This window comes from Salmo trutta, chromosome 21 (genome assembly GCF_901001165.1).
Source record: "Salmo trutta chromosome 21, fSalTru1.1, whole genome shotgun sequence".
Taxonomy (NCBI): domain Eukaryota; kingdom Metazoa; phylum Chordata; class Actinopteri; order Salmoniformes; family Salmonidae; genus Salmo; species Salmo trutta.
Window position 1 is genome coordinate 17,085,287 of NC_042977.1, and position 15,041 is coordinate 17,100,327.

Genomic DNA, 15,041 nt, shown 5'->3' on the forward strand with positions numbered 1-15,041 from the left:
AACTAGTTATGGAGTCTATCAACCATATATGTAACTAGTTATGGAGTCTATCAACCATATATTTAACTAGTTATGGAGTCTATCAACCATATATTTAACTAGTTATGGAGTCTATCAACCATATATTTAACTAGTTATGGAGTCTATCAACCATATATTTAACTAGTTATGGAGTCTATCAACCATATATTTAACTAGTTATGGAGTCTATCAACCATATATTTAACTAGTTATGGAGTCTATCAACCATATATTTAACTAGTTATGGAGTCTATCAACCATATATTTAACTAGTTATGGAGTCTATCAACCATATATTTAACTAGTTATGGAGTCTATCAACCATATATGTAACTAGTTATGGAGTCTATCAACCATATATGTAACTAGTTATGGAGTCTATCAACCATATATTTAACTAGTTATGGAGTCTATCAACCATATATTTAACTAGTTATGGAGTCTATCAACCATATATTTAACTAGTTATGGAGTTTATCAACCATATTTTTAACTAGTTATGGAGTCTATCAACCATATATTTAACTAGCTATGGAGTCTATCAACCATATATTTAACTAGTTATGGAGTCTATCAACCATATATTTAACTAGTTATGGAGTCTATCAACCATATATTTAACTAGTTATGGAGTCTATCAACCATATATTTAACTAGTTATGGAGTCTATCAACCATATATTTAACTAGTTATGGAGTCTATCAACCATATATTTAACTAGTTATGGAGTCTATCAACCATATATTTAACTAGTTATGGAGTCTATCAACCATATATTTAACTAGTTATGGAGTCTATCAACCATATATTTAACTAGTTATGGAGTCTATCAACCATATATTTAACTAGTTATGGAGTCTATCAACCATATATTTAACTAGTTATGGAGTCTATCAACCATATATTTAACTAGTTATGGAGTCTATCAACCATATATTTAACTAGTTATAAACCCTTTTCTCTCCAATGGAATTACTCTTCCTTCCAAGGTGGAAGAATGTGGATATGGAATAACTTTTACAGTGGAATAGACTAGTGTCCACAGACATGTGGGTGTGTGACTGTTCAATTATGTTTTCCATGAAATTTCATAAAATGACTCGGCTAAAAAGCATAAAGCACAAAGGTTAGATTTTTTTTTACTGGTAACTTAACCGGTCAAGTGTTGCCATCTAGTGGGGAAAATAGGAGTCCAAACGTGCATGAGTTGGTATTTTTATAAATCCCATTGTCCCTCATCCATATCCTGCATTCATTCCTTACTGTGCTGTAAAATACTTATGACTATCAATTATCATTGTCAAATGGTCTACTATTAGACATGAACCCATGAGTTGTACAGACCTCCATAAACGTACTATCAAGATATCATCTTCATTGAATGTAATATTTTACAGACAGAAATATTTATTTCAATGACTATTTCAAACCTCTGAGGGATAAAGATGAATATTGTTATTGACACGGAGGCCCAGACAGACAGCCATTCGGACAGGAAGAGACAGACAGGTTCACATATGTTTACATACGTATAAGGACACGTTACCTAGTAGTCAGTAGGGTCCTGTCAATGGAAATAGTATGTTTCACCTGATGTACACCTTCATATATGCACAATGTACACCACCTCTATGTCAGTACCAGCATATAGGCTAGTGCATATGGGAACACTCCATGTGCTCTGTGTATCATTGAGTGACTCAGTGTGAGTTGAACTGCCATCATGAAGTCATACAATATTGGCAGCACAGATGATGTGATTTTAGACATTTACTTAGGTATCACAAAGTTGATAATCCCATTTCACAATACCTGGAGTTACCTCTTTGATGGTTCTGGGATATCTTTATTAATAAACCGGTTTAAAGATGTTTCTTTGTTCAGATAAAAAAAATAAAGCATTAAGATTAGCCCTTTGGTTCTGTAAATTCAAATTAAATAAAGCATTGATAGAATGATGAGCATTGTGTGCCAGTAATACTAGTAAAGACAATGTTGGGCAGTGATTCCAGTCCATACAGTCAATTGGACATTGAACTTGAATGCTTCTAATGCTTAGAATGTAAACCTGTCATGTGCATTTTCAGTCTGATCAGCAACTAACTGTAAACCATTGATAGATCTCCTCCACATGTTGATACTATATACTAATTTACAGCTCAAAACCCTTAGGACACATACAATTCCATTTTTATTTATTTAACCAAATACTTATTTATAATGACGGCCTACCACAGCCAAACCCTAACCCGGACGATGCTGGGCCAATTGTGTGCCGCCCTTTGGGACTCCCAATCATGGCCGGTTGTGATACAGCCTGGAATCAAACCAGGGTCTGTAGTGACGCCTCTAGCACTGAGATGCAGTGCCTTAGACCCCTGTGCCACTCGGGAGCAATAGACATAGACTTGGCCTATTTGTACAGTATTTAGCCAGGGGTGTTGGAAATGGGACTACAAAACTCAGGCAGGGAGGGCCAAAGAGGCCCCCACTATAGTCCACTACCCCCCCCCCCCCCCCACCCCACCCCTCCCCCCTCCAACATTCCATCCAGGTGATTGGATCATCCCTCTCTCCCTTTCATCAACACCCTGTCCACACCCCGACAAAATACAAAAGTGGGTGAGGTGATCAGGTCATACCAAAGCCTTTTGTCCTTCCTGTTGTCTCTCAGTCATTCATACAGTATGTGAGAAACCCACACCCACTACCATATCAGACCCCCATCCAGACCCCTCCCCCACACCGTACCTGAGCCCCTCCCCTGTCCTCCGCACCCCGACCCCACTCCACCCAGGCCACTGCCTGGGGCAGCGTTATCTGTGAATCTGGGGACTATTTGGATAAGCAGGCAAGCAAACGGAATCTCACTACTGGGTCTACTGTTGGGATAGTTTGTTAGGGGTCTTTATGAAAACTGACACGGAGGTGCCAAAATACATTACATTCAACTAGCTTCGTTCACACCAGGGCTTGGTTTACATTGAGAACAGAACCTAAATCCTGACACACACAACTGACTGAATATTTACTCACTGGTTACACTTGGGGATCCCATCTTCTGCAATAGTTGAGAAATAAATTATAATTTGATGATTGAAAAGATGAGTGATAAGACTGCAACTCTTTCTTTCCCCTCCTTGCCTCTTTTGACCTCACCCTTCCCGAGACCCTCCCACTCACAAGGCAGGCAATACGCTTGACCTCATCTTTACTAGAGGCTGTTCGCCTACTAATCTCACTGCAACCCTCTCCAGGTCTCTGTTCTCCTACTAATCTCACTGCAACCCCCCTCCAGGTCTCTGTTCTCCTACTAATCTCACTGCAACCCCCCTCCAGGTTTCTGTTCTCCTACTAATCTCACTGCAACCCCTCTCCAGGTCTCTGTTCTCCTACTAATCTCACTGCAACCCCCTCCAGGTCTCTGTTCTCCTACTAATCTTACTGCAACCCCCTCCAGGTCTCTGTTCTCCTACTAATCTTACTGCAACCCCCCTCCAGGTCTCTGGTCTCTGTTCTCCTACTAATATTACTGCAACCCCCTCCAGGTCTCTGTTCTCCTACTAATCTTACTGCAACCCCCTCCAGGTCTCTGTTCTCCTACTAATCTAACTGCAACCCCCCTCCAGGTCTCTGTTCTCCTACTAATCTAACTGCAACCCTCTCCAGGTCTCTGTTCTCCTACTAATCTAACTGCAACCCTCTCCAGGTCTCTGTTCTCCTACTAATCTCACTGCAACCCCCTCCAGGTCTCTGTTCTCCTACTAATCTTACTGCAACCCCCTCCAGGTCTCTGTTCTCCTACTAATCTCACTGCAACGCCCCTCCAGGTCTCTGATCACTACTTTGTCCCCCCTCCCCCGGTCTCTTCCCCTGTATCCACTTCTAAAGCCGCTTTCTATCACTCTAAATTTCAAGCTTTTGCCCCAACGGTCCACCTTCTCCTCCTCTTTAATCCTCCACCCCCTCCCTCTCCTTGGACGACTTTGTCAGCCACTTTGAAAAGAAGGTTGGAAGGTTGATGACATCTGCTCCTCATTCACTCTGTCTATTGAGTCCATCTGGTCCCACTCACACTGAACTACCCTACGCCTTGACTTCTTTCTCTCCTCTCTCTCCAGATGAAATCCTGCAACTAGTTAGGTCTGGCTGCTCGACAACCTGTAAGCTCGACCCCCATCCCATCCTCCGTTCTCCAGACCATCTCTGGAGACCTTCTCCGATTCTTCACTACCCTCATCAACTCATCCCTGACCACTGACTGCGTCCCCTCTGACTTCAAAATGGCCCGAGTCGCTCCCCTCCTCAAGAAACCAACATTTGACTCCTCTTTCATCAAAAACTACAGACCAGCATCCCTGCTTTCATTTCTTTCAAAACACTTGATTGTGCTGTCTCTGACCAACTCTCTCACTACCTCTCTCAGAACATTCTTCTTGACCCTAACCAGTCACTCAACCGCGACTGCTCTTCTCTATGTGACGGAGGCTCTCTGCACTGCATGCTCCAAGACCTCTCCATCACGATTGCCAACTCCACGGTGTCCCCCTCCCTAAGTGTAAAGAACCTTGGCGTGACCCTGGACAACATTCTGTCGTTCTCTGCAAACATCAAAGCAGTAACTCGCTCCTGCAGGTTCATGCTCTACAACATCCGTAGAGTACGACCCTACCTCCCCGCTTGTGCCATCAACCCCCTGCAACTTATACAGAACGCTGCAGCCTGCCTGGTGTTAAAGCTTGCCAAGTTCTTCCATGTCACCACGCTCCTCAGGACACTCCACTGGCTTACAGTCAAAGCTCACATCCACTACAAGAACATGGTACTTGCTCCGGAGTGGCGAAACAAAAATATAACTGTTTGGCCATAATGACCATTGTTATGTTTGGAGGAAAAAGGGGGAGGCTTGCAAGCCGAAGAACACCATCCCAACCGTGAAGCACGGGGGTGGCAGCATCATGTTGTGGGGGTGCTTTGTTGCAGGAGGGACTGGTGCACTTCACAAAATAGATGGCATCATGAAAATTATGTGTATATATTGAAGCAACATCTCAAAACATCAGTCAGGAAGTTAAAGCTTGGTCTCAAATGGGTCTTCCAAATGGACAATGCCTCCAAGCATACTTCCAAAATTGTGGCAAAACAGCTTAAGGACAACAATGTCAAGGTATTGGAGTGGCCATCACAAAGCCCTGACCTCAATGCTATAGACAATTTGTGGGCAGAACTGAAAAAGTGTGTGCGAGCAAGGAAGCCTACAAACCTGACTCAGTTACACCAGCTCTGTCAGGAGGAATGGGCCGAAATTCACCCAACTTATTGTGGGAAGCTTGTGGAAGGCTACCCGAAACTTTTGACCCAAGTTAAACAATTTAAAGGCAATGCTACCAAATGCAAATTGAGTGTGTGTAAACTGCTGACCCACTGGGAATGTGATGAAAGAAATAAAAGCTGTAATAAATAATTATCTCTACTATAATTCTGACGTTCTTAAAATAAAGTGGTGATCCTAACTGACCTATGACAGGGAATTTTTACTAGGATTAAATGTCAGGAATATTGAAAAACTGAGTTTAAATGTATTTGGCTAAGGTGTATGTAAACTTCCGACTTCAACTAAAACTAAATGTCCTTAGTTCAATCAAAATTGTGTATACTTATGTGTAGTTTTATACAGGCAAAGTATGTCTAGGATTTTCACATTGCCTGGAATGGACCCATCTGTACTGTCTTAGATGATGTGGACAATTGAATAAATGGGGGGGGGGCACAATGTATGGAACATCAACCTACAGACACACAGTGTACTAGGCTAGCACGTGTAGGCTACATCAGAATTGAATATTTAACTGGACAGTAATGATTTGTATTTAGTATGCTGTCGATGGAATATTTGACATTTATAAAGGGGGTACTCTAGTTTGATAATAATATATATTGGTTTCTGATGAATAAGAGTAGAATCACCACTGCTGACACTGGATTTAAGTGCACAAGCACTACTGAGCTCATGGAAGCTAGGCTACTCTATGTGATTCATTCTCTGCACGGTCTTTCATCTGTGTGACGCTAACGGTGGTCATTCTCTGCACGGTCTCATCTTTGTGATACTGAGAGTGAGAGTTCTCTATCAAATGCACAGAAAACATGCATCAATCACATTCCACAACAAGATTACGTGGTTTTAAGCGACATATTTGTTAAAAACTGGTTACAACTGCACAAATGCTCAGAGATTACATAGGTTATGTAATAACGAGCTAATACAGTACTGTGAAAAACAGATCTCGCGATGAGTGTATCTTCCATCTTGCCACGTTCGAGCGCTGACGTAAAACGGGAATGTCTAGATGGGATACAGCTTTTGTCAAACGAATGTCAAAAAATATATATTTTTGCATTTTAGCTAACCCTAACCTTAACATAATTATCATAAACTGCTACGTTAATTCTACTAACATGCTGCGTAAGTTCTAAAAAAAAACTACCGCACACTCTAGGAGCTCAGATGCAATCATTGAATAACCTAATAACCAACGTTTCGACAGACAAGCTGTCTTCATCAGGGTAGTTCTCATAACCGACGAAAAGTCCATTTTGACGAAAGCTGTATCCCTTATAGTTAAAACCACATGAAGGGGGGATGAACAAGGCGGTTCTAGCCTGCGGGGGTATCCCAATGACTGTATCCATACGATTGAATAAGACAACCACCTCTGAAAGCGAATTGGACGAGATTTTCCTTCTCTCCGCCCACCGCGTCTTCGTGAAGCTCGCACTGGCTGAGGGCGCATTCACTAAACAGTGGACGGGGTTGCTATGGGCTTCGGGTTATGAGGGCAGAGATTTGATTTGTACAGGGCCACCTTTAGCGCAAGAAATTGAGAGTGAAGCTCGTTAATTTTGAATTTCCACATTTCTACTTGAATTCAAGCAACTTCGAATAGCCATGGCCCCGAAGAAAAACGCACGAGGACACAAAATGAAAGGTTCGTAATGTTAGTAGTGGCAGTGGTGCATGGAACCAACCTTAGCTGCAGAATGGCTTTAAAAGTTAATCGGGGGGCAATATTGACATTTTCATTTAAGCATTGCAAGTTAGCCTACAACAATACGAAGCCTATACAACTGGACAATATGTAGCATAACGTCAACAACATACCAACAAAGTAAGCCAGCAATTGTGCCCCTTTTTACGGAGCCATCAACTAACTGTACAGTACATTGTTTCGAGTTATAGTAAACAGCACAAACAGTGTCTCTTTCTATCCAGATTTCAGACGTTTTCCCTATTTTACTATACATTATACATACTGTTCATAACAGCGCATTTGTTCGATTTAGAAAATGTTATTGCAATTCGTCAGGTTGCAAGGAATAGTTTGCACGACCATTTCCCGTGCATTTTAGATTGGCTATGGTCGCCAAGAATAGTGAGGATCTGTTTCATCTTGTGCTCACGTATGACAATATGTGTCATTTTACGCAGCGAGACCAATTACATATCCACCTCGTAGACTTCAGCGGAAACTGCATCAGTTGCGTGTATTGTCCCCCCCCCCCATTTACTTTTCCTTAATTTCTCCCAAGTGCTCACGTGTCAATAGTGGGAGAACGTGGGAGAGATTACACGTGGCTTATATCGTCACTGTTCCGAATCAGGACCCATATGGATCCCTTTTAATTATAAGGACCCCCCCCCCCCCCCCCTTTTTCTCATCGCGGGACCGCTCCCCAAGTTATCGAGATGATTAATTACATCGGCATGGGCTGAGCTCACAGCTGTAAACTTTCTAAACGAATGGTTTCAGGGCGGACTGCAAGGGGGTGCTTGTACAAGTCATGCTAAATATTGGGCCCCTTTTCAAAAAATCCAGTGTCATTGTGACACGTGTCCTTAGAAAACTTTACCCGAAGTTTTTATTGGATTTAAAAATATATATATTTAACCTTTATTTAACTAGGCAAGTCAGTTGTTTTTTGTAGACTTCTAGTTCTTGTAGACTTATATAACCTTAGAATGTGTTGCAAAAAGGTAAGTAGATTGTGGCCATCTTTTGTTACTATCAGTGTTTCAGTGCCCCTCATTTTTAGGCTACTTCCATAACAATGTTTTTTTTATTCATCTGATATAGAACGCCGCATTTATACCATGTTTTGTTACACTATCAGTAAGATGATAATCATCAGGCCACTATCATGCAAATCGATCATATCAGTGTGAATATTATGGTTCCTGCCATAAGGGAAAGTTGAGAAGTCATCATGTAAGCAATTGCAATCTTTTTATCAACTTCAAGTGGTTGCTAATGAGTTGAAGGTACACACTTTGCATGTTATGCATGATCAAACGGTGGTTGTAAGAATAAAAAGTCATTTGGAACATTATGTACTGTTCTTATCGGAGCGTTTCACAACTCAAGGCTCCTCCCCTTACATGTATGTTGAAGTTGTACAGGGGCATGTTCATTCGGTGAACTGTTCAGGAAGTTGCTGATAGAAATGTTATGTGTAGAACTGACACTTCACTATTCAACAAGACAGACGTATCTGTGATACATTTCTGTTAGTTAACATTGGTTATGTTGCCTCATACTCACTGCCCAACATCTGATGACTATCAACTGCGTGCCTATAGCTCCCGAGTGGCGCAGTGGTCTAACAGGCTGACTACACCGCTCGTGTCGCGTGCGCGATTATTGCAAAATAAATTTTGAAATCTATATTATTCAATTATTGCACCCACACTGCTTGCGCGCGCCAACGAGCGTCTGCGTTGCCAAGGGCTAAAATAGAAGTCAGTTCTATTTCTGACGCAGATCGCGCTGCAAGTCCTGCCTCTCCCATCTCCTCATTGGTTTATAGAAGAAGGTACCCACGTGCCATCTCCTCATTGGTTATACCCACGTGGGTGACTGAAAGACGAACGAGGTCAGTGGCGGTAATGCACCTAATTTATGAAAGTTGCCGGGTTTAGCGGGTGTAGGCCGTCATTGTAAATAAGAATTTGTTCTTGACTGACTTGCTATAGGGACTTATTGATGCCTCAACGTGAAAGCTATTTCCTAGTTTCCCTTTCGATATGCTGCGTTTATGTAATAAGACAGAAAAAGTATGTGGAAGTCAATTACTGTACTGTATGACCAAAATATAAAAACAGCTGTTCCTTTTGAATCTGCATCCTATCAACATATTGCTTGTTCAGAGGTTGGATTGTCATTGATATTCTACACAGTGTTTCTATTGACTTGCCATATTTTATTATGTCTTGTCACATTATCATTTATAAACAATGAATTTGCTCCCCCCAGCCTCTTCTCTCAGCCTCATGGTTTAATTGGACGAAGGCCACAGAACTGGTAAAGGCAACAACTGACATGTGACCTCGTGTGTTTTCTTTGCAGTGTATCCCCCCCAAACTAAATACTATTCATAGTTGGGGAATAATCTTGCATGTGTGGTGTGAGCTTGTTTGTAGGGGATGTTGTTTTGCTTGCCTGTTCTGCTTTGGATTTTGCACCGAGCTGTATGTACAAGAGTTGTAGGACTGACAATGTTGTATAACTGATGAATGAGAGTTGTGAACATTTCGCACATTCTCGTCAGCTATGCTGAATTCGTTATATTTGTTGCTCTCACTGATCCTTGAGTTAATTTTACTGCTATTGAATTGATGGCCCCGAAGTATCAATATTTGAATAAGTCAATTTGCCTATTTTATTACTAGAGTCCTTTGTACATTATGTGGTCCTGCTGCATCTCAGAGACCGGACACTGTTTGTTCAGTTTGCACTATGGTTCCGAATGTCTTTGTTCTACAGACGTTAAAGGAGACAAGCATGTCTTTATGGAGAGTCAGTAATGTGGTTTTGAAATGATTTAGGCTAATTGCTAATTGCTTTTAAATTGTATCTGGTGCTACATCAGCGAAAAAGCTTCATTTTAGATTTCAACTGAGCATCATAGTTCATTTCCTGATGTTCCCCCATAGTCCATAGAATGCTGTTATGTTACTGGTAATGTGAGCAGTATCTCTAAAGGTCACTTTGGTTATGAATGGAGGCTGGTGTGTTGGCCCTATGTGCTTGAAGGAAGTATTTAGCAGCATCAAATCAAATGTTATTTGTCACATGCGCCGAATACAACAGGTGTAGATCTTACAGTAAATGCTTACTTACAAGCCCTTAACCAACAATGTAGTTTCAAGAAAAATAAGTGTTAAGTTAAAAAAATAAATAGATAAGTTCAAAATAACAAATGGTTAAAGAGCACCAGTAAAATAACAGTAACGAGGCTATATACAGGGGGTACCGGTACAGGGTCAATGTGCGGGGGCACCGGTTAGTCGAGGTATTTGAGGAGGGGGACAGACAATGCAAATAGTCTGTGTAGCCATTTGATTAGTTAACCCTGTATCTTTCCTGTATCTGGTCTGGAGTCTCTTCCACTCCCCTTTCTGTGGACTTGGTAACTTGTGACTGGCCCTTTTAGCCAAACCATGACAGTGTATAAAGTAGCCAGGTGGTATTAGTTGGGAAACCAAACAGATCATGATTAAATCAAACTGGCCTTGTGTGAGAGCCAGGGGGTGGGGGAGTCGAGGACGGTGGTAACATTATCTTGTCAATGTGACCACATGCACCAACTTAAGTCCCTAAAATCGAGGGGTGGTGTGTGTGTGTGTGTGTGTGTGTGTGTGTGTGTGTGTGTGTGTGTGTGTGTGTGTGTGTGTGTGTGTGTGTGTGTGTGTGTGTGTGTGTGTGTGAGAGAGAGAGCGTGTGTGTTTGAAAGAGACGGGGACTGTGTCAAAGCAGGCATTCCACAGGATTGTTATGCAAGCTCAAACAGAACAACATACCCACAAAACGACACCAGCAGAGAAAGAGAACAGAGAGAGCGAGTTTCTTACAACTAACTACACAATTAAAAAGGAAGTAACAGTATTCAGTTGGTAGTCTGTCTGTGGCCAGAAACAAGCCTGGCCAGTGTGAGTGAGGGGGTATGTCTCTCCAGAGAGAGTCGGTAGGGAAGGTTGTAGTAAACGCTTAGGCAGCAAAAATTGGATTGATACAAGAGAAGATTAGCATGGCCCCTCTGAAAGGATGACATGCAAAATCTGTAAACGCCTGCACAAATGGCTTAGGGGCTTTAAAACGTAGGTCTGCTAGATTAGGGCTGCAACCTTTTCAGGACTGTCAGTACCCATGTTCCAACGGGGAATGCCAACAGTTTAGACAGTTTGTTGACATTTATTTTTAGGCCCACTTGGTAGGCTATTTTCATTCTCTTGTAATCTTGTGAAGGCTAAGTGTTTGAAAATGTAAGCGAGTAGCAAATACCTTGTACAAAACAGAGGCAAATAGTTTTATTATTGAAAACGGATAGTAAAATGTTTTCTTTTACCTTTATTTAACTAGGCAAGTCAGTTAAGAACAAATTCTTATTTACAATGACGGCCTACCCCGGACGACGTTGAGCGCTGCCCTATGGGACTCCCATTCACGGCCAACTTATCATCTGCCAATATTCTGTTATTTCTGTATTCTGTATCAGCTAAAAATATTTGTATCACTTATACAGTACGCAGGCTTTTAGCATGTCCCCTTTTACACTAGGGCTGGGCGATTTGTATCGAATCAATTTGAATTGATGTTTTTACACAATGTTCCAAATGCCTTGTTTAGCAAGAATAACGTTTTTCTTTCTGTTTTTTTTATGAGCGATTGTCTTGATTGTTCTCATGTTTTCTTTTTGGCCTCGTCTCCTTCGCTCCTCCTGTGCTGTGTGCACCTTCCCATTTACACCAGAGATCTGTATGTAATAAGGTGATGCTAGGGCAGGGCGGTATACCGTTTTTTATGATATACAGTGTGTTTGGAAAGTATTCAGACCCGTTGACTTTTTTCCACATTTTGTTATGTTACAGCCTTATTTTAAAATGGATGAAATAGTTTTTTCCCCTCATCAATCTACACACAATATCCCATAATGACAAAGTAAAAATCCAAACCGGTCCGTGCGTCAATACTGGTATGTATGTATGTATGTATGTATGTATGTATGTATGTACGTACGTACGTACGTACGTACGTACGTACGTACATATACACTACCTGTCAAAGTTTTAGAACACCTACTCATTCAAGGACTTTTCTTTATTTTTACTATTTTTTATATTGTAGAATAATAGTGAAGACATCAAAACTATGAAATAACACATATGGAATCATGTAGTAACCAAAAAAGTGTTTTATATTAGAGATTCTTCAAATAGCCACCCTTTGCATTGATGACAGCTTCGCACACTCTTGAAATTCTCTCAACCAGCTTCATGAGGTAGTCACCTGAAATGCATTTCAATTAACAGGTGTGCCTTGTTAATTTGTGGAATTTCTTTCCTTCTTAATGCGTTTGAGCCAATCAGTTGTGTTGTGACATGGTAGGGGTGGTATACAGTTGTGGCCAAAAGTTTTGAGAATGACACAAATATACATTTTCACAAAGTCTGCTGCCTTAGTTTGTATGATGGCAATCTTCATATACTCCAGAATGTTATGAAGAGTGATCAGATGAATTGAAATTAATTGCAAAGTCCCTCTTTGCCATGCAAATGAACTGAATCCACTGCATTTCAGCCCTGCCACAAAAGGACCAGCTGACATCATGTCAGTGATTCTCTCGTTAACACAGGTGTGAGTGTTGATGAGGACAAGGCTGGAGATCACTCTATCATGCTGATTGAGTTCGAATAACAGACTGGAAGCTTCAAAAGGAGGGTGGTGCTTGGAATCATTGTTCTTCCTCTGTCAAACATGATTACCTGCAAGGAAACACGTGCCGTCATCATTGCTTTGCACAAAAAGGGCTTCACAGGCAAGGATATTGCTGCCAGTAAGATTGCACCTAAATCAACCATTTATTGGATCATCAAGAACTTTAAGGAGAGCGGTTCAATTGTTGTGAAGAAGGCTTCAGGGCGCCCAAGAAAGTCCAGCAAGCGCCAGGACGTCTCCTAAAGTTGATTCAGCTGCGGGATCGGGGCACCACCAGTACAGAGCTTGGCAGCAGGCAGGTGTGAGTGCATCTGCACGCACAGTGAGGCAAAGACTTTTGGAGGATGGCCTGGTGTCAAGAAGGGCAGCAAGAAGAGAAGGCACTTCTCTCCAGGAAAAACATCAGGGACAGACTGATATTCTGCAAAAGGTACAGGGATTGGACTGTTGAGGACTGGGGTAAAGTCATTTTCTCTGATGAATCCCCTTTCCGATTGTTTCGGGCATCTGGAAAAAAGCTTGTCCGGAGAAGACAAGGTGAGCGCTACCATCAGTCCTGTGTCATGCCAATAGTAAAGCATCCTGAGACCATTCATGTGTGGGGTTGCTTCTCAGCCAAGGGAGTGGGCTCACTCACAATTTTGCCTAAGAACACAGCCATGAATAAAGAATGGGACCAACACATCCTCCGAGAGCAACTTCTCTCAACCATCCAGGAACAGTTTGGTGACCAACAATGCATTTTCCAGCATGATGGAGCACTTTGCCATAAGGCAAAAGTGATAACTAAGTGGCTCGGGGATCAAAACATCTGTATGTTGGGTCCATGGTCAGGAAACTCCCCAGACCTTAATCCCATTGACAACTTGTGGTCATTCCTCAAGAGGCGGGTGGACAAACAAAACCCCACAAATTCTGACACACTCCAAGCATTGATTATGCAAGAATGGGCTGCCATCAGTCAGGATGTGGCCCAGAAGTAAATTGACAGCATGCCAGGGCAGATTGCAGAGGTCTTGAAAAAGAAGGGTCAACACTGCAAATATTGACACTTTGCATCAACTTCATGTAATTGTCAATAAAAGCCTTTGACACGTATGAAATGCTTGTAATTATACTTCAGTATTCAATTGTAACATCTGACAAAAATATCTAAAGACACTGAAACAGCAAACTTTGTGAAAATTAATATTTGTGTCATTCTCAAAACTTTTGGCCATGACTGTCCAGAAGATAGCCCTATTTGGTAAAATACCAAGTCCATATTATGGCAAGAACAGCTCAAACAAGGAAAGAGAAATGACAGTCCATCATTACTTTAAGACATGAAGGTCAGTCAATACGGAAAATTTCAAGAACTTTGAAAGTTTCTTCAAGTGCAGTCGCAAAAACCATCAAGCACTATGATGAAACTGGCTCTCATGAGGACTGCCACAGGAATGGAACACCCAGAGTTGCCTCTGCTGCAGATGATAAGTTCATTAGAGTTAACTGCACCTCAGAAATGGCAGCCCAAATAAATTCTTCACAGAGTTCAAGTAACAGACACATCTCAACATCAACTGTTCAGAGGAGACTGTGTGAATCAGGCCTTCATGGTTGACTTGCTGCATAGAAACCAATACTAAAGGACACCAATAAGAAGAGACTTGCTTGGGCCAAGAAATAAAAGCAATGGACATTAGACCGGTAGAAATTTGTCCTTTGGTCTGGAGTCCAAATTGGAGATTTTTGGTTCCAACCGCCATGTCTTTGTGATATGCGGTGTGGGTGACCGGATGATCTCTGCATGTGTATTTCCCACCGTAAAGCATGGAGGAGGTGGTGTGATGCTTGGGTGTGCTTTGCTTGTGACACTGTCAGTGATTTATATAGAATTCAAGGCGCCAGCATGGCTACCACAGCATTCTGCAGTTATACGCCATCCCATCTGGTTTGGGCTTAGTGGGACTATCATTTTTTTTCAACAGGACAATGACCCAACACACCTCCAGGCTGTGTAAGGGCTATTTGACCAAGAAGCAAAATGACAGAGTGCTGCATCAGATGACCTGGCCTCCACAATCCCCCGAGCTCAACCAAGTTGAGATGGTTTGGGATGAGTTGGACAGCAGAGTGAACGAAAAGCAGCCAACAAGTGCTCAGCATATGTGGGAACTCCTTCAAGACTGTTGGAAAAGCATTCCAGTTGAAGCTGGTTGAGAGAATGCCAAGAGTGTGCAAAGCTGTCATCAATGCAAAGGGTGT

The 15,041-nt window shown here is 41.9% G+C and overlaps 1 protein-coding gene and 1 pseudogene across 2 annotated transcripts in view; both read left to right on the plus strand.

Annotated features, from left to right (window-relative positions):
* The first annotated feature begins 6,785 nt into the window (after nt 1-6,785).
* The window catches only part of asph (aspartate beta-hydroxylase), a 29,610-nt gene continuing 21,354 nt past the window's right edge, over nt 6,786-15,041 (plus strand). For both annotated transcript variants that reach the window (XM_029704563.1, XM_029704567.1), the window contains exon 1: nt 6,786-7,010. In XM_029704563.1, coding sequence (XP_029560423.1) covers nt 6,971-7,010 — 40 coding nt within the window. In that variant the 5' untranslated portion in view covers nt 6,786-6,970. The remainder of the gene's footprint in view (nt 7,011-15,041) is intronic.
* Nucleotides 11,060-11,159, plus strand: LOC115157827 (uncharacterized; annotated as a pseudogene).